Consider the following 20,945-nt stretch of genomic DNA (forward strand, 5'->3'; position numbering starts at 1 on the left):
TTGTCAATGCTGTAAAATTACCCATACGTATAACTTATAACTAAAAAGCTATTTAAAAAAAAGAAGAAAAGAGGTTCCATGGGTAGCACTAGTCAGGGCGAAGTTAATTCAATTTTAACCCCCTAAAAGGGCTAGATAGCAAAGCAGGGAAGAGTTTGGTATAGTTGACTAGAGTTGGATAGCTCACTTTATTTCTTGAACTTTGTGTTAATTTCTGCTTTCTTGTTTGTTCATGTGTTTTATGATGTCAATAGACTATAAGCTCTTCCAAAGAAGTGATGCGGGAAAGCTTGCTTTCTAGATTCCCACCCTCTCCTAGTTAATAATGTAAATTGCCCTTTAACTCACAAATCCTGGTCCCTTTGAATTTCGATAGATCTGACCTGTTCCCAGCCCCACCCGGATATGAGCCAACTTTGGGACTACACCCGAAAGCCCCTCGAGCTAAGTCTCCTATTATAAAAAGGCCATGCTGGGAACCCCTCTTTGCAGAGATTCCAAACATGGCTACTATGTGAGGACCCTCTGTCCACTGGACCCTCTGTCCAGTGCCCTCCTTATCTCTACCTTCGCCTATACTTTACCTTTGCTTATCTAATAATAAACCTCTTTTATCAATCTAGCTCTCTGGGCCAATAAATGCTTTTATTGGGAACTCGCGCCGCTACTAGACCCCCTTGCGTCGAATCTGTACCCCAAACCTGCCACTAGACCTTAACCCTAATTTCATTTAGGTACCCCAAAGCTAGACCTCAACATTTGGTTCCCTGACTGGGAACACTGGAAGCTAGATAATTTGGCGATCAAACTGGACCCCAACCTTTTCGGGGCGCACTCAGAACCAATCTGGGTTTTGAGCTGTTCAGGCAGTATTCTTCTGGGAAGAATCTGCATTCTTTCTTTGGTCTCACTCTATCCCTAAAGGTAGTGGGGAGAATATCTGTGTTCTGTCTCACCCTACTTCCATTTCAGGTGAAAAGGCTTCTATTTTGATCTAGACACTCCCCTGTCTCTAAAGTCTTTCCTGGAGCAGATGCTTTGCTTGAGGAAACTCCCTCTGTCCAAATCCTTTGGAGAGAGAAAGGCCCTTCCTTTGCATCTCAATGCATTTCTAATCTTTTTTTTCCAGTCACCAGATAGTCCTGCTCTCCAGCAGGAACTGTTGAGACACGAGAGGAAGTGTCTCTTTAACACCACCCCAGACCAAAGAGTGGTCATGTGGCCGTTCTGGGGACCTTACCCTTCTCGGGAATCCCAGGCCAGCGCTCTCTTTGCTCTGTTCTGGGGAGATAGCCGGAGAAACGTAAGAGGAGCTGTGTTTGAGCCCTTCTCCCATGCCACTGTTAAATGCAATGGAGTCTCTAATGGTCAGGCTGTAGCCACGAGGAGAAAGGTCACTGAATTGGGGTGAGTTTAGAGAATGTCTCTGCCCATGGCAGCTGCTCCTGGACAGGGGTAAGTGGTCTTCCCCTCAGGTTTTGCTCTCTCAGCAAGATTTGGGGGCTTAGATGAGCTGCCCCGCCTTCAAGTTCCAGCGTGGAATCTCCAGAGGAGCCCTCGCCATTCAAGACGCACTGCGCTGGGTAAGATGGCATCTCTTCCTCCCCCACCCTCGCTCTGGCCTTTCCTCCCCCTTCTTCCATGGAGTGGGGAGTGTAGAACTCGAGGCCTGGTTCGGACCTCTCCCATGTGGCTTGGCAACCTGCCGTTTAAATGCTCCTATCCTGCCCCCTCCTTGGGGTTACTGTACAGTGGGGAGATTGGGGACTCAATCTTAATCTTCTCAAATCTCCGGAAAAGTTGTCACCAACTTTTAAAATAGAAATTTGCTAGTAATTTGGACAAGTGGGCCTTGCCCCTCCCAGACCTTTACCTGGCTCTTAAAGCCGCAGCTTCCAGACCTCAGGACGTGTGCTCTTCCCATACATTTTAAACGGGACTCAGTTTCCCTGATTTGGTCATCCTGCGTTAACTGTAGAAGCCTCAGAATTACGCTTTCGCATGCTCACAAGGCTGTCTACAAAGATGGGATTTTAAACTGCTCTCGGTTTTTTTCTTAGCCTCAGGGCACTACTTAAAACCATTTCTTAGCTGCTTGTGGAGAGATAACCTCGGTAAACCAAGCTAGGTCTGTTTGTCTCACACTTTCCTACCTAACCCTACAGGTGGGAACTCTTTTGCTCCTAATTTTCTTAGTCCTAAGACCTTTTTCTCTTAGCACACTTGGTTCTATTCTTTTCTGGATTGGGGTTCTATGTCCCTGCCAACAATTAAAGGTTTGTTTCTGGGCTCCAACCCTGGCCAGGTTGCAGCTTCAAGAAAGACCTTTGGAATGATGGCTGGGAATGAAATTTCAGGTCAAGGCAAATTAAATTCTTTGGAAGATGGCTTTTTATTTCTTTTCTCCCCTCATTCCTTGACTGCAGCAAGAAATGAGTTAATGAGAGAAACTGAAGCCATTTAAGAATTCGGTGAATACCTTTAGGAAAGAAGTCTGTCTTTCCCGTGTGCTTTTCTATGTTCTCTAGACTTGTTCCCTGTTTTCCCTCCCCCATTCTTTGAGAAGTTACTGAGGGACTAAGATGGGATAGTTTACCTTCCTACTTAGATGGTGTGTTTTCTAGAGGTATTGGGTAATTTGTAACTGAGTTATGCCTTAAAATTTGTCATCTCTGTTGGGCAATTATAAGTTATATGAAATTTGGTTCAGTTACTTGTGAACTTCAAGATCTGTGTAATGTTAAATTTAAAACTGTCTACTTAGATAAGAAAGATAGCTGTAGAAGCTGTAAACCCTTTACTGTGATTCTTGAACTAGATTCATCTGAAGTCCTTGATTAATGATAACTGATGTAGAAGATAAAATCCTTTGGGACTGCAGCTAATATTTGCTGGGAGTTTTGAGTTCAGGTGTGACTGCATAGACCAGAAGTAAAACTGCCTTAAGTAGCTATTGTAATTTGTGGCTACACTATGGTTGCTGCTGAACTTTTTACTTCCTGGGGCTAGAGTTTCTTTATCTAAAGGTTTACTTCGCCCAAGTACTTGGGGCCACTCCCACCTTGCCTTTTGAGAAAGAGGGCCTTTTACACTGTATGCTGATGGAAGGCAGGGCTAGGCCCCTGACTTGCTGCTCAAGGAGCCCAGGGCTATGCATACTGTCTAGTGTTAAGAGAAGAGCTGTTGAAAGGAGAACACACCCACTCCACATCTCTCCTTTGCTACCTTGCCCTCAATGTTGGTGGCCCTCTTAGGAGGTTTCCACTGAGGCAAACCCACCATGTCATGCTTCTATAACGGGGGCGGCTCAAATGCCCGGGCTAATTTGAGCTCGCTGGGAGACTCTTGGCAGTCTTGGGGGGATTTGTCGCTCATAGGACGCTGTGAGGTTGAAATCCTGTTTTTTTTTTGGCAAACGGTCCTCTGGGAGGGCCCTTTGTGACACCTTCTAGAGACGTCTAGGAAGGTTACGTTATAGAATGCGAAAGTTTTCGGGTTTTGCCATGAATTAGCTTTCTTAATTCTGGACAAGATAAAAGACTTTTTTTCCTTCCTTATCTTGCAGTGGACACCCAAAGCCCTCGGGTCGGGCTTGGGTCGTCGTTGGGAGCTCTAAGCTCTGGCACAATTCTTTAGGAATTGCTGCGGATTGACAAAAGGCCTTCTTTTGTCGGCTCCATCTCTTAAGAGATACGAGGGAGGCTGCAAGGATTTGGAAGAATAAAAGTTTTTTACCTGTCCACACCCCATCCCTATGGAGATTTTAAACTGTCTCTTAATGCAGAGACACACTGGGCTTGAGAAAAATGCCTCATTCTCAACACCTGAACTCTGAATAGATTAGCTGAATTCCCAATCTCTCTGGACAAGTACATCCTTTAAAGTTTTTTTCTTTCTAATCCTGGGACTGATTAACACTTATGTCCTCAGGCAAAAGCGGCCAGCCAAAACACACCCAGCACTCTTGTCTCTTTAAAAGCTGACTCAGCCTAGTGAAACCTAGGACCCACCCACCATCTCAACTTTTTCGGGGTCCAAACCTCAATGTTTCTTCCATTCTGCTGCTAACAGCTGTTGGTTTCCCTTTAACTCTAACCTGAGACACTGAGCTCTTTTCTCAGGGCAACTTCTGCCTCCTGAAAAATATTTGGAGCGGAAGCGCCGTTTAATACAAATCTCTCCCAGACTTAGGCCCGAAGGTGCCCTTGAAACTGTCCGAGGAGACCCTAGTCTCTGTCCTGAGTTCGAGCAGGAGGAACTACAGAAAAACTGCGTCACACCACAGGGGCTGAATTGGCCCCCGGCGTCCTGCTCCCCGGTAGGGAATTGGGGTCTGGCCCTGTTTCCCTTTTTATCCCAGGACAGTCCCAACACCTCAGGGGCCGGTAAGCTGGGGTGGCAGTGCTGAGATACTTTGCATTCCCTCTGACTCCTTCCACCCCTCCCCCATAAGAGTGGGGAAAGTGGGGGGGAAGGCTTAGAATCTTTGCTTATTAAGGAACCAACTCTTTTTAAAGAAAGGCAGCACAGTTAAAAGATTTCTAAGAGCTTAAATTGCATTCTTATTTTGATTAGATATATAGGCCTCCAGTTTTCTCCTGACTTGTTAGTCTACACCCTGGACCAACACCAGGAGAAATTAGCTTATTTCCTGGAAATTAAGAGAGAAAGGGCTAAATTCGAGGCTACTTAACACTTTTTACTATAGACAAATAATCTTTTGCTCCCAGCATTTTCTCCTTCCTTCTCCTTGTTAGATGGGCCATCAGCATTTTTATAGGCAGCCCACAGAAGGGATCTGATGTATCTCCTGCTGTCGTCATCGCCACTCTGGTTGACACCCCGGTTTTAACCTGCTCCCGAGATCTGGGCTTCAACCTTTGGACTTTTCAACCGCCCTTCAGCCTGGAGAACATGGGACAACTGACTGGGAATGACTGACTGGGACACACACCCCTTAGATGCACAACTGTCATCCCCAAACCCCACATCTCATGCCTCACCTCCTGGCATGAACCCCCAAATCTCTGACCCTTGCCAGCTCGAAGCAGTTAAGAGGAGATCGGCGCCCCTTTTCCCACATGCCTTTGGAGGTGACTGCTTGAGGGGGGATGAAGAGGGGACCCCAAACCTGGAAAATCCTGGAAGGAGAAAATCTTCAATTCTGTCTCAAGAGACTTTGCCCTATTTCTTTTTCCTTAAATGAATTTAAGTTCCAACTGCTTGAGGGGGGAATGATGCGAGGAAAGCTTGCTTTCTAGATTCCCACCCTCTCCTAGTTAATAATGTAAATTGTCCTTTAACTCACAAATCCTGGTCCCTTTGAATTTCAATAGATCTGACCTGTTCCCAGCCCCACCCGGATATGAGCCAACTTTGGGGCTACACCCGAAAGCCCCTCGAGCTAAGTCTCCTATTATAAAAAGGCCATGCTGGGAACCCCTCTTTGCAGAGATTCCAAACATGGCTACCATGTGAGGACCCTCTGTCCACTGGACCCTCTGTCCAGTGCCCTCCTTATCTCTACCTTCGCCTATACTTTACCTTTGCTTATCTAATAATAAACCTCTTTTATCAATCTAGCTCTCTGGGCCAATAAATGCTTTTATTGGGAACTCGCGCCGCTACTAGACCCCCTTGCGTCGAATCTGTACCCCAAACCTGCCACTAGACCTTAACCTTAATTTCATTTAGGTACCCCAAAGCTAGACCTCAACAGAAGGACTATTTCATTTTTGGTCTTTATATCTCTGGCATGGTTTCATACACACAGTAGGTTGAATTTAATTGAATTGGAATACTATGAGTCTTTTAATTAATTCCCCTACCTACTCTGCAAGATATATTTGTTTTTTCCATTTTCATTAATGGAAAGACTGAGGCCCAGAGAAATTAAATTTTTCATATGAAGTTTCTTTGTAAAATAGTGGAAGAACCAAAAATATGAACACCTGCCTTAATTCTCTGTCACTTATTTTGTCTAATAGATCACATTTACACAGCAGCTTTTTGTTTGATTTTTGTCTATACCTGTCATTTCATTGTATGGTGAAGTCCAAAGGAAAAGGAAAAAACTCCCTCTATCAAAGTAGATCAGGAACTTCTTTGCATTTTACAATATTAGAAAGTTCCTTGGAGTACTGAGAGGATTTTTTGTTTTGTTTCATTTTGGGTTTTATACTAAAAGATTAAGGGACAGGCATACAGTCAGGGTGTGTCAGAGACAAAACTTGAACCCAGGTCTTTCTGACTCTGAGAAGCATGCTCTGTCTTGGCTCTTGTATGTAGTTTACTAAAATGCTTTCCTTGTAACAACTCTGTAGGATAAGTTGTGCCCTACTTTAATCTGAAGCTTAGAGAGATTTGTCCCTGGTTCAGTCATTCAATCGGTGTCAGAAATCAATCTTTTGAATTCAAATCTAGTTCTTTGTTCACTATGCCCCTCCCTCCCCCCTCCCAAAGGATCATGAATGAAGAATTGGAAGGTACTGGAGAAGTCATCAAATTCAACAGGGAAAGGAAGGGAAGAGTTGTCTCAGCTAGTAAATATCTCAGGCAGGATTCACACTCAGGTCTTCCTATTCAAAATGTAACACACTATCTACCATGTTTTGGTGGGAAACTCAAGTAGAAATGGATTCCTGTGAGCCACATGTTGACTTAAAAAAGCATAAATATACATTACCTATGTTGTACTGTATTTTTAATTTATTTTTAAAACATTTCCTAATTATCTTTTTAAGAGAAAATTTCAAGTTAAGTGACTTGCCCAGGGTCACACAGCTAATGTTAGAGGTCAGAGTTTAACCCAGAGTCCTTTTTGACTCTGGGGCTCTTTCCATTGTTCCCTCGAACAATGTTCCTAGATGTTCCCGATAACATTTTCATCAGGTTCCAGCTGCTTGCTGCTAGCCTAGATTTTGACACCTCTGTAACTTCTCTCTCTCTGACACTCGCTGTCTGTCTGTCTATCTGTCTGTCGTCTCTCTCTTTCTCTTTCACTCACTCTCACTCTGTCTCTCCCTCCCTTCCTGCCTCTGCCTCTCCTGTTCCCTCTCTCCCCCTCCCTTTCTTTGTCTCCCCTCCTTCCTCCCTCTCTCCCTTCATTTCTTTCTTCCTTTCTACCTCTTTTCCTCTCTCCCTCTTTCCTTCCCTCCCCCTTCATCCCTCTCTCTCCCTTTCTTCCCTTCCTCCCCCCATCTCTTTTTCTCTGTTCTTTGTCTCTCTCTCTTTCTAACTCTGTTCCCTATCTCTATCTCTGTTCTTTTTCTTTCTGTGTCCCTCTTTCTTTCTCTTTCCTTTTTTTCTCTCTTTTCTCTCTCTTCTTTCTCTCTGTCTCCTTCTATCTTTCTTTATTTCTTTCTCTCTGTCCTCCCTTCTTTGTCTCTCTCCCCTTTTTTCTTCTCTCAGTTCTTTCCTTCTACCGAATATTATTTTTCTTCTCAGCAGTTCTCCTGTTCCCCTTGCCATCCTCTAGAGTCTAGACACATGACCTCTTCCCCATCCCTACTCAGGCTCCATTCTGCCAGAAATGGTCCCTGCCTATCCTGTTTCAGGTGTAGAGGTCTCAGCATCCTGGCTATGGGCCACTAAACCTAAGGGAAGATATATGCTCTCCTGCCCAAGTTCTCCCTCCCCAAACTGGGATTAGCCAAACCCCAAATTGCCTGCTGGGCTGCTACAGGAGGTGATTATGGGCTTGGGCTACATTAGGCAGAGTTTCCATCTGGGCCAGGAGGTTCTCTGCAAATGACATCTTGTCCAAGTAGGGTGGGTGTTTTTTTTTCCATTGCGTCAGGCCCTCTCTTCTCTGTGTTCAGCCCGCCCTGTTGGCATTCACAGTGTAGGGGCCTGAGGGCCACAGTATTTGCTTTGCCCCCTAGCCATCGCTCAGAGCCCCCAGGAGCCATGTGCTCTTTGTTCAGATTTCGGAGAGCTGTCCAGGTGGAGGGTGAGTTGTGGGGTGGGAGGTATCCTCTGGGCTTTTGCCCATGATGGGAGTGGGAGTGGGGAGTTGGGGAGGATGGCACACTTCTTAGATTATATCTGCAGGATTCCAGCTTTCAGGTGAGTTCTCCTTCTCCCCTCCCCACACTACAAGTGCCACACTTTGGAAGTAAAGGCTTTAAGGGGTCTCAAGTTGGAGAAAGGTCCATGGCTAGCTTCATCAGCTACTTTTTCCTTGTTCTGGGTCAGGAGTTGCTGCCTCAGTTGGGAAAGGGTGGTAGGTTCCCCACTTCCCATCCTGCCAGTATCTACAGCCTGATTTCATGGCCCAGAAGAGATTCCCTTCCCCCCAGTTCAGAAAAATGTTGGCCATTTCTAAAATGCTATCTAGGGTGGTATTTAACGAAGAATTTTGAAATTGTTTCCACCTTCCTTAATTGCAAGTCCTCCTGTCTTCTCCCTAGCACTGGGTTGCCCTTTCCTTATTTCCATCACTGATGAAACTCCTTCGATTCTGGGCACTTAACCATCACTCTTCTGAGCACTCAATCTGCCAATATTTATTTTTATTTTAAAAAATTTGTATTGATATCTTTTGTTTGGACATTATTAAAATTTTTCCTAGCAATCTTTTCCCTTCTCTCTCTCTATAAAATCCCATATAAAAAATAATATATTTTTTTTAATTAAAAGAGGAAGAAGAAAAAATCAGCAAAACCAATCAATAAATCAAGATAACAAAACCAATCTGAAAATATGCGATGCTTTATACCTGTAGATCCCTCACCTCTTCAGAGGAGGGGAGTGGAGGTACCTGCTTATAAATCTTCCTTTGGCTTTAGTTTGCAAAAATCACTTTTGACTGTTGTATATTTGTCTTTCTTCTTTGTTTATATTGTTGGAACTGCTTACTTCACTATAGATCACTTCATGTAAGTCTTTCCATGCGTCTCTGTATTCATCATATTTGTTGTTTCTTACAGCACAGTGATGTCCCTTTATATTCATCTTCTCCAACTTATTAAGCCATTTCCAATGGACACACTCAAATTTCCAAATCTGCTAAATCAGTGTTTAAAGCACTGGCTATTATCTTGCCCCTAGCCATCAAGAAATGTCTTTAATTAGGTCATAGATGAGACAGATAAGCTTGGGCAAAGATCCTCATGTATCTGTATTCTCTAAAGAGAGAAGACAGAATCCCCCTAGAAGACAACATATAATGAGAAATTGGGGGGAGGAGAGGACATAAGCATTTCTAAAGCACCTACTATGTGCTGGGTACCATGCTGAGGACTTTTTACAAACATTATCATATTTAATCTTTATAGCAGCCCTGAAAAATAGGTATTGTTATTCCTGAGGCAAAAACAGATTAAATGATGTGGTCAGGGTATTCACTGTACTACCTAGCTTCCTAACTGGAGGCATTGGAGATTGCCTCCTGAGTCCTTTCTCAGGGGAAATTAAATAGTCAAAATCCCAGTTCCTTTCCCCTTGTCTAAAGGATCCTTGGGGATGCTCTTTTTTATTAAGATCATCTGTTTAAGTGGGACTAAAGGATTTAGAGCTAAAAGAGAAGAATCCTTAGAGACTAGAATAGGCATGTATCTTGGAGGATCATTTTTCTATTCTCACACAGTTAAATATTAAAAATCAATCTCTCTTCCTTTCCCTTTCTCTTCCCCTCTCTCCCTCTCCTTTCTCTCTTCCCTCCCCCATCTCCACTCTTTTTTTTCCTCTCCCTCTCCTCTTCCCCTATCTCTGTCTCCCCTCTTCCTTCCTCCTTCTAACCCTCTCCTTTTTCCCTCTCACTCTCATCACCACACTCACACTTTTTAATAGCATATATTTGTGACTTTTTTTTCCATGATGACACTACATTGTTGCTTTGTATTCTTTTGACCAACTATGATCCCCAGTCTTTGGATGGATATTGGTTTAGCCATTATTTTTCCTCATATTTAATTTGTAATCTTTTCTTTGGAGAGGGGGTACTAATTTCAAGACCTGTATATCTGTAAGGGAAAGACAAGATCACATGTCAGTTTGAAAATTGCTGGAGAAGGGTCTGTTTTGGCTTTGTTGATTTCATTCTCCGAAGAGTATTTATTAAGTTTTTCCCACGTATAGTGCTTTTGGGCTGAGTTCTAGACAGAAACTTTGTTTAGAAAAGATGGGGTGCCCCTGCTTTCAAAGAGATTAGCGTCCAGTGGGGAAGGGGATACAATGTACACACAGATGCTTTTGATGTGTTTATCCTGTAATATTATTTATAAGAGAAGTGCCAAATCTGTGTGAAGTCTGAGGGGGAAGGGTATTTTATCAACTTTGAAAGGAACAGAAAAGGCCTCCTAGAAGGAAAAATGTTTGAATTGTCTTTAAAGGGTAGGAATTGAGGAGGAAAAGAAGGAGGATGAAAATCTATGCACAGGGAGCAGCATTGAATAAAGACCACACACAGGGGAAGAAGAGATCAGTCCAGCTTGTATGGGTTCATTTGTTGTTCCTGAGAACTGTGTTTTCTGCTCAGATTTGGTACCTGGGGATCTTGAGGGAGCCCCCTGAATGGGAAGAAGAAAGTTGGTAAGTGCCATGGTAGAGGTAGGCAGGAATGGCTGGTTTTATAGTACGTAACATCTTTGCTTTAAAATAGTCTTGAAACTAAAGCCAAAGTACAGATCAACCCAGTAAAAGAGTCTATGTTACTCTAGGCTGCTTTTACAAGCAGAGTTAGTCGTGGGGATTGATCTGCTTTCAGGAAGGAACAGGGTAAATAGGAACTAATTGGGGAGGGGTAGTACATTTGGAAATATTTCTGGTCTGGGTATACCGTGTGTGTGTGTGTGTGTGTGTGTGTGTGTGTGTGTGTGTGTGTTTTCACGCGTGCGCACATCTACTTGAGATCAGAATAACCTTGTTTATCTTGGCATTGATGGGGAAAATAACATAAATGCAGTCTGGCATGTAGAGACTGGAATGAACAGGAAGGGAAATTAAGAGTCTTCTTCCTGCTTTGCTTTTTCCATCTGTATGCTTTGTCTTTGTTCTTTTCACAAAGGACACCAGACTTAAGATTTGTCCAAGTCATATTCAGAGCACTACCCACTGCCACTGTTAAATTATTATCGCCACGACTGTCATCATCATCAACTCCTTCACTTGTATAGTTTTATACTTCCCAAAGCCCTTTTGCATCTATGCCCTCATTTGATCCTTGAAACATCCTTATGAAATAATCAGGACAGGGATTATTCTCTCTGACACATAAAACAGTTGATGTGCGTGAAGGCTAAATGACTTGTATGGGGTTATACCGATAAATAGTGTTAGAGTCAGTCCTAGGATTTAGGGCTTCTGGTCCTTTTCTAATGTCTTCCCAATGTTCTACTCTCATGAGAGATGAAGTAGGTCTTTAACTCCACATAGGAGAATATATATATCCTACTCTGTAATCTGTGGGAAAGGTCTATGCTGCAGGAATCCCAGACCATTTTCCCCATCACTCACTGTCATGTAAAACAAACACTATTAGCTATTCCTGGGATGCCTGTGTTTTAGGTTACAATGGTAAAGCCCGTGAAGCAAGCAAGGGTCTGGTGTTGTTGCCTATCTCTTGTAGTCAAAGATACAGCATGGTCTTGGCCTGTCAGTGTCAAAATGGTTGTCTGGTCCTGTTATTTTTTTTTTCAGATCTTAATAAATTAAATTATTAGAAATTTAGTTTGAGCTATCAATACAAACAACCAAAGTTAGGAATTATATTCAAATGAATCAATATTGCATAAAGTATCATGATACCTTTTGAGTCTCCTTCTCTAAGTCCCCAGTTAGGATCCTTTGTCCATTTGTTCTCATTCGTTTTTCTTTGTATAATCATAGTGTCTCTCTATTCTTCAGGTTCTGCTTTTTTTTTCCTTTTCATTATTTCCTGAGAGCCTGATTTCTTTGTATTCCTAATCATGCTTGCCTGTCTTAATTGCATTATAATATTCTATTGCATTAATATACCACAATTACTCTAACCATTCATCTAATGTTGGACATTTGGATTACTTCCATTTCCTGCCCCCTCTCAATTTCATATAAAGCTGCTACAAAAGCTCTGAATGAATAGCTCTTTTTTGTTTTAAATAATACTTTTAGGGTGGGTTCTGTAAATTCTTAAAATGGAAAATCTAGAGACTCAAAGGAAATGCTTTTTGCCATTATTTGCTCATGTATCTCATTTATTCACTTACTAAATTATCTCTGACAAAATGATGAATCCCATATGAATTTCTTTCTTTTCACCCTTAGCACATTTGGCTGTTCTTCCAACATTATTCTATGTGTTTGAGAAATTTAGATTCATTATGAGATCTGCCTAAGCCTCCCAGAATAAAGAAAGGATGATCACAATCAAAAGAAATATGTGATACTTCCTAAAACTGATGAACAGTGGTAGATTTCTTTTTTAAAAAATCAACACTGTCTTATTCATGCCACTACTTCTCTCTATTAGCCCTGAAGCTTAATTATGTTGGGCCTAAGTTAAGTTAACATAAATTTTCAAATCCTAGTATGGAAATTGATTATCTTACATGGCAGGATAAGTCATGCCTGAAAATTATGCTGTGCCAGTGTGCATTGTACTATAAACCCTATTAAAGTCAGAATTGAAATTCTGAATACACTGAGAAGGATAGGTTGGTTACAGCTCTTAACTGAGCAGTGGCTAGTATTGGCCTTTGAATAGAGGAAAACTAGACTTTTGTTATCATTGTTCAGTTGTGTTCCAACTCTTTATGACCCATTTATGATTTTCTTGACAAAGGTACTGAAGTGATTTGCCATTTCCTTCTCCATTTCATTTTTACAGATAAGAAAACTGAGGCAAATGGATTTAAGTGACTTGGCTAGGTTTCCAGGGTCATATAGCTAGTAAGTGTTTGGAGCTGGATTTGAACTTAGGTCTTCCTGGCTTCAAACTGGTTGATCTGTCCACTGTGCCACCACTTCAAAGTTAGACTTTGCATAGAAGCTAGAATGGATTTCCATTCTGCTCTCTAAACCCACACTGTGCCCATATTGATCCCTAGCTTGTAATGTTCTTTCAATTGTTAAATAAATACCTATTTAAAAAAATAAATTTCAAGGATAATTTTTGCCTTTGCATCACATATAATTTCTCTTTGCATCCCTCCTCATCTCTCCTAGAGAGCCATCCCTTGTAACAAAGAATATAAAAGTGAAGGGAGCAGGGTATGGAGAGGGCAGAATAAGTTTGAAATACTGAAAAAGTTTGGCATTTAATGCAGTATTCCACACTCAGTGCTCCACTTCGACAAAGAAGGAAGGCAGTTGGTTTCTTATTTCTTTTTTAGGGGGTCAAGCCTAGTCATTTTCACAGCATTCAATTTTTATTATTGTTCTTTTCATTTATATTATAGTCGTTGAATATGTTTTCCTGTTTCTATTTACTTTGCATCAGTGCATGTTCTTCCATGTTTTACTGAATTCATCTTATATATTGTTTCTTGTACTATGGTAATATTCTATTACATTTAGATACCACAATTTCTTTAGCCATTCCTTAACTGATGTGTATCTACTTTGTTTCCAGTCTTTTGCTAATGTAAAAAGTATTATTATAAATATTTTAGTGTATATAGAACTTTTCTCTTATCATTGATTTTGGATTTATATGTAGCAATGTAATCTCTAGGTCAAAGAACATGTACATTTTATTTACTTTGCTAGTATAATTGCAAATTGCTTTCCATAATGGTTGGACCATTTCACAGCTCCACCAACAGTTCATTAGTGTGTCTGTCTTTTCACAATCCTTCCACCATTAGATTCTTACCATTTTTTGTCATCTCTGCTAATTTGTTAGGTATGAAGTAAAATATCAATTATTTTTATTTCTATTTCTCTTATTATTATTGATTTGAAGTTTTTAATAATCTGTAGTTTCTTCTGAATTCCTATCAGGTTTCAAAAGCCCAACTCAAATGTCATCTGTTCTTATGTCTAATACTGCTATGTATATACATTTTTGTTGGTTTGTTTTATCTCCATGTGAGTTTCAGAGACTGTCATTTCCTTTCTTTGTAGCTCCAATGCTTAGCACAGTGCCTTCAACATAAGAAGAACTTAAATACTTATTGACTACTTGACTAACTGCTCCTTGAAGAGTTCTTACTCAGTTCTGCATCTTTCTGTAACTCTCTGCCACATTACGATTTAATAAATATTTGACCCATTGTTGGTGGGATGCACAATTTGAGCTGTGTCTGACCATGTGGATGGCCTGCACTGAGCCATATATAACCTCTCACTCTCTGCTGCTTGTGACTAATGGCCTGCATTTGTAAGCAATGTGGACCATATTCCATTGGTCATCAATCATTGTAAGACTAACTGACCAATATGGGAATTGAAGCTATGACCTCGGCCTCCTTTCTATTTGCTTCTCTAAGCCCCTAAGCTCTAACTACCCCAATGTTATTGGTTTACACTGATGATTAAAAGTTTTTGGCTCAAAAGACTGTAGCTAAACGGTGTCACTCTGGAAAAAGACACCTGATTGTCTTGGCCACCCCCGATATGTCATCCTTTTCCAGTCTTAGTCCTAAAATCTTTTATTAAGTACTAAACCGGTTCACAGTGCTGATGTGGTACCAGAGAACTTTCAGGGAGCCAGTCTCTGCCCTTCACGAGTTTATAACCCTACTTAGACACATGTATGGAGCATATAGATAACCAAATCCACATTAAACACACACACGTGACAATGAGAGTGGATTAGGGGCCATTACAAGCAGTTTTGCCATAATTCAACATTTACATTCTCAAAAAGCATCATGCTATGCAACTCTAGCAATAAAAATTGGTAAAGAGGTTATAAAAATACTGTTTAAAGTAGTTACTCCATTCATGGCCTCAGGCTGCTGCTTGACCTGTGCCCTGTAACTGACCTGAGGCCTTGGAACAGGGTAAGGTAGTATAGGCCAGTCCTTCTTTGCTCTCACCTCCTACTGTACCAGAAGATATTCTACAAATGTAGCTCTTTACCTTGACAGAGATCTGAAGTTTGCTTATGGAAGTGGACATCAGAAGGCTTCCAGTTTTTGAGTTATTGTGAAGTGGAACAATTTTCAGCATTCTTCCTATTTCTTGAAGAAGAAATCCCTTTAAAAACCAACTTGAAATTCCGGTTATATTAAAAATATTCCCTAATATGTCAGTTACATTTGAATAAATGTGCATTTTCAAAATTTGTTTTGGCAAAATTATTTGTAATTGGAGTGAAGATTAAGGGGTGATTTGTAGATCCAAGATTTAAAGAAAACCAAATGCTCTGAAAAGTTGGAGGGGTTGTTGTTTTTGCAGAGCCTCACCTTCCCCTTCTTCTCTTCCTATAGATTGTCAGGAACCGCTGCTGCCCCCAGCAACCATGGCCTACACAATGGGCGCCAGCTCCCCTGCAGGGCCCATAGGGTCCCAGTACTGCGTATGCAAGGTGGAACTCTCTGTCTCTGGCCAAAACCTGTTGGACCGAGATGTCACTTCCAAGTCTGACCCCTTCTGTGTTTTATTCACTGAGAACAATGGCAAGTGGTATGAGGTGAGTCTCCCGTCCTCCCAGCCCAAGCACAGGTGGAGTCAGGATCGGGTGGGGATAGAAGAGAGAGAGGATCATTGATCCTTCAGGTCTGGGGATCCCGAATGAAGGCCATGAAAAAGTGTTGTGGTGTGGAAGACTGGATTTGGAGCCAGATGACCTGGCTAGTTATTCAATTTTGAATAAGTTACTTCATTCCCTGGGCTTGTTTCATTATCTGTAAAAAGAAGAGGTTGGACTAAATCATCACTCAAACTTTCTAGCCCTAAATCCTGGAAGTTTCCAAAGAGCCTGAAATGGCTCGTCACTGACACCAAGAGCCACAAGGCTGTGGTCATTTCTATAAAGCCCCGATTTTGTCAGGAGCTGACAGATTCAGCCGCGCCATAGCTTTAGAAACAAGAAGCAGAATAACTTTACTCCCAACAGCTACGGATTGCTTTTCTTTGCTGAGCACTATCCTATCTACTCTGCTTGTAATCTGCTCCATTGCCTTTCCAAGGAGGGCAGAGCATTGTTCTCTTCAGAGTGGCCTCCTTGAGATCACACAGGCAGACTATTCAGCCTGACTAAGAATGGAAGTACATAATTTCCAGACCCTGATACTCAGAAGCAAAGGAAAACAGGGGACTAGGAGTCAGAAGAACGGGCCTATTTGGATTAGTACTTTGAGTCTGCCTACCTCTGACTAGCTACATGACCTTGAATAAATTGTTTAAATTCTTGGGATCTCATCTTTTCATCTGAAAATGGGAGTCATGTTTGCACTATGTATGTACCTTGCTGGATTGTCTTGAGGATCATAAGATTATAGATTTACAATCAGAAGGGACTTTAGTATCTGCTACTGAGTCCAACCCTCTTTTTGCAATTGAGAAAATGAAGCAAAAAAGTTAAGATCCTTGCCTAGGATTACACAACTAGTATATGAGGTAGAATTTTTTTTTTAACTTTTTATTGACAGAACCCATGCCAGGGTAATTTTTTACAGCATTATCCCTTGCACTCACTTATGTTCCGATTTTTCCCCTCCCTCCTTCCACCCCTTCCCCGAGATGGCAAGAGGCCTTTACATGTTGAATGGGTTGCAGCATATCCTAGATACAATATATGTGTGCAGAACTGAACAGTTCTCTTGTTGCACAGGGAGAATTGGATTCAGAAGGTATAAATAACCCGGGAAGAAAAACAAAAATGCAAGCAGTTTATATTCATCTCCCAGTGTTCTTTCTTTGGGTATAGCTGCTTCTGTCCATCCTTGAGCAATTGAAACTGAATTAGCTCTATGAGGTAGAATTTGAACTTGCATCTCCTTGACTCTTAAGAAGTGTCTCATCTACTATGCTCTCCTGCCTCCTGAACATCAACGGCCAAACTTCAAATTAGGTGCAAATACACACACACAGAGTTTCATAAATCTTGAGCCACTCTGTAAAGATGAGTTATTAATGTCTTTCAGTTTCAAGTGGATCATCAGACCAGGAAGAGACTTTGAAATCTTTAGATTTAGAATCCTTAGATTCCTTAAACATGGAATGTCTGAACTGAAAAGGATCTTAGAAATCATCCATTCCAGGCCTCATTTTACAAAGTGGGAACTGAGGCCCCGAGAAGAGATGTGCCTTGCTCAAAGCTGTATAATTCGACTAAACTGAGTGTGAAAACTGGGCCCGCTGACTTCCCCTTCCAGTGCTCATTTCACATGTGGCTGCTCAGAAGTCAGGGTTATGGGCCATCTGGGTGAACAAACCAAGTGGGTTTTTCCCAGCCGGTTTCCAAGGCCTGGATTCTCAGCTGGAGAGTTTCAGCTCTTGGCCCTGGGTCTATATTTAGCCGTGGTGCCAGTGTTAGTGAAAGGAAAGATTGTTAGGGAGGGAGGGCCGGGGTTGCAGTGTTTACTGCTAAGGTCACAGGTGGAGCTGGTTCCCTGGCGTGAGCTGGGCATGTTTAATGAGAGCTTTAGTTCCTGGAGGCTAGGATTTGGGGAGGTCCTGCTGGAAAAGACTCGGGTGCTCGGGCTGGCCTCTTGGGCCAGCCTGGATTGGCCTGTACTGAATGGGAACCAGCTGGACCACACATGTGGATGCTGCTAGAGATGAGACGGTGGGGCCCACACTACAGTAACAAGTCTTGGCCTCCAAGGGACCCTAGCAGTCAATCTACCTGTGCCTCTGCCTCTAGGCAAGATGGTGCCTGAACCATTGCAGGCAAATCACAAATCTTCATCTGAGACTATCAGATTGGATAGTTTGTAGCTGTTTCTGATTATCAGCAGGCTCGCATCTGGCCCTGTGGCCCAGCAAAGCCCTCTGTGACAGCACAGAACCATTCAGTTGTGGCAGTTTTTTGTTTTTTTGGTTGTTGTTGTTTTTGGTAAATAAGAACCCATGGTGCTCTCTCTTTCCCCAACATTAAGATTCCAGGCGGTGAGGGGATTGGAGGGGTGTGGCGAATGCCATGGCCAGCATTCCATGGAGGATCACAAGCTCAGGTTACAGGAGCAGAACCACACTATAACTAACCTACTTGGTATCACACCACAATTTGCCAACTCTGGCCACAGTTGTGGGCTCTGATACAAGCAGGGGAGGGACCACCGGGGACCAGCAGCCGGATGATACCAGGAGTGCTGAGTAAGGCACTGCAATGGGAGAGAGTGGACAGAAAGCCCAATCTCCGTCTCTTGGGAGCTCCATGGTTTATGAGAGAGATTTGACACATACGTAGGAAATAAGCCTAAAAATGTGGGGAAGCTTCACATATCATCTAGGGCTGTGAAGTAGCTCACCACTGTGCAAAATGTCTTTGTCATGTATTTCATGCTCCAGCAAATTCTACCCCCCCAGAATTTTTTGTTCCCTCCTCTCTCAATGAAGCACAAGAAAGTGTGGGTCTTAGGGTCAGCTGTTCCATGTTGGGAATAAGTCCTTGTTTTCCTGGTGATGTCGGCATTCCCCTGGGATTGGAGTAGTTATCGCCAGCCTCCTGGTCTGCACTCTTGCTTTCCTGGGCGGGAACCACTGGTAGAGAATAGCAATGGCCAAGGATTCTGGGGCAGCAACAGAACATAGTTGATTGTGTAATATTCATGTGGGTTTTGATGTCCATGTCTAATGGAGTTTTGATTTCTGAGGGTGACTTCAGGCTTTGGTTTCCAATGGCTGTTTTGGTTTTTGATTAATGATGTTTGATTTCTGCTATCTGGTTTAATTTTTCTTTTCTTATTAACCATGCCTCCTTAGCCACTCATTTTATCCTCTTCACTACTATGTTCTCCCAGTTTGACAGGACAGAAACTGCTATCAACAATCTGAATCCAGCATTTGCCAAGAAGTTTGTTATTGACTATCATTTTGAGGAAGTCCAGAAGCTCAAATTTGCCCTCTTTGATCAAGACAAGTCGAGTCTGCAATTGGATGAGCATGACTTTTTGGGCCAGTTCTCCTGTACTTTGGGAATGGTATGTGTATCTCCACATACTCTCATATAAGTTTCTGTCCCTTTCCCCCAAATATAAAACCATTTTCCTCTGAGAAATATACTCAATGATTATAGTCTTCCAGTTCTTAATTAAGAGAGTAGGTTCCGAGGGTTTAAAACTAAAAAGGTACACTCAGAGATCACGGGGTCTGACCAATCCCTCTAATTTGATAGATGAGGAAACAAGGGTCCAGGAGATAAAAGGATTTAGCCAAAATCACATAGTTGTTAAGAGCTAAAGTTGCAATTTGAATCTCACTCTGCTGATCCTAATAGTATCCTTTCCATTACTGCTTTTCTCCAGTCTCTAAATTCAAAGCTCAAGTAATTTTGCCATATACATGCTTCTTCTTCCTCAGATTCAGGGCCCTGAGGGTCAATTCCCCAAATTATATACTTCCTTGACCCCTTGAGTTTCAGGTCATTCTGGGTTATTAAACTATTCAAAATTCTTACTCCTATGAAGCTAAGAGTAAATATGGAAGATCCTTGTAATAGAAATTATTTCCCCCCATTGGACATTTCAGAGAAAGCTCATCCTGTTTCCACCTCCTTATAACCTAGCTAGTCTCTCCTTATTTTGCTATTAGAAAAATCTCCCAACTGATTCCTTGGGGGTCCTGATTAATCACAGAAACCCAATCCTAGCTTGTCACCTTCAGTTCTGTGGAGGCTTCCTTTGCCTCCATCATTGGGGCCCCTCAGGATCAGAATGCTCTAAGAAGAATTTAGGTTATGTGATTAGTGGTATAGCTGAGTCCTTTGTGGGGCAGGGAAGAGGAAGAGAACAGCAAGGCTGTGATATTTTTAGGGATTCGTAAATAGGACAGGATATCCTTTCTCTAAAAATCTTATCTCCAATCAATTAATGAGCATTTATTAAGCACTTAGTATGTGCCAAATATTGTACTAAGAGTTGAGGATACAAAGGAAAACATAACCCCTGCCCTCAAAGAACTTATACTCTAATTGGGTAGAAAAAAATGCAAATAAGTATCAGTATACCTGATATATTTAATAAAGATGGAAGATAATCTGAGAGAAAGAACAGAAAAGATTTCTTCATGTGCCTCCTATAAAAGGTAGAATTTTTGCTAAATTTTGAAGTCAAGAAATCTAGGAGTAGGAAATGGGGATGGAGAACATTCTAATTATGGGGGACAGTCAGTATAAATACACAGAGATGGGAGATAAAGTGTCATGTGTGATGAATAATGATAATGGTGATAGCTAGCATTTATATAGTGCTTTTAAGGCTTGCAAAGCACTGTACATGTTATCTCCTTGGATCTTTACAATAACCCTATGAGGTAAGTACTCATTATCCCTATTTTATAGGCCAGGAAAATGAGATACAGAAAGATTAAGTACTTGCTTGGAGTTATATAGTCTGAGACAGGATTTGAACTTCGGTCTTGCTGATTACTAGTTCATACTTTCCACTGTTCCACCAAAGAAGACCTATGTAGCAGGATTGTAAACTGTGTGGAGGGCGACACATATGACCACTTCAGGGATTCATTTTTTACTGAAATCCAGGCTTACGTAAAGTGTAAGAATATGGGAAAGGATAGGAAGGTTCTATTGGAGAATACGTACAACCAAGAGGAATGGGACCTGTTGGGAATTGTATAACTGTCAGCGAGAATCTATAGGGACTGGAGATGGGGATCAGGGATAGAAGGCCAAACTAAAATCAAAGGAATGTATTAAACTATTAATGTAAATTGTTCCTTGATAGCTTCCTAGGCTGCAGATTTTGGTTTTTATAACTTTTCAGGCCTATATAGAATCTATGGCTAGTCAGCAACATTCTGTGACAACTTAGGCTAGGTTAGTAAAGCATTTCACATGCAAGAAAGAGTAGAGGAAGGGAAAATCATTCGATTGGGAAAGGGGAGATTTCTGG

General features: G+C 41.8%; 1 protein-coding gene across 1 annotated transcript in view; it reads left to right on the plus strand.

Annotated features, from left to right (window-relative positions):
* CPNE2 (copine 2) overlaps nt 1-20,945 on the plus strand; it is a 95,662-nt gene that overhangs the window by 20,256 nt on the left and 54,461 nt on the right. The window contains exons 2-3 of the mRNA XM_051979894.1: nt 15,357-15,559; nt 18,837-19,016. Of these exons, the coding sequence (XP_051835854.1) occupies nt 15,389-15,559; nt 18,837-19,016 (351 nt within the window). The 5' untranslated portion in view covers nt 15,357-15,388. The remainder of the gene's footprint in view (nt 1-15,356; nt 15,560-18,836; nt 19,017-20,945) is intronic.

This window comes from Antechinus flavipes, chromosome 2 (genome assembly GCF_016432865.1).
Source record: "Antechinus flavipes isolate AdamAnt ecotype Samford, QLD, Australia chromosome 2, AdamAnt_v2, whole genome shotgun sequence".
In the NCBI taxonomy this organism is placed as follows: Eukaryota; Metazoa; Chordata; class Mammalia; order Dasyuromorphia; family Dasyuridae; genus Antechinus; species Antechinus flavipes.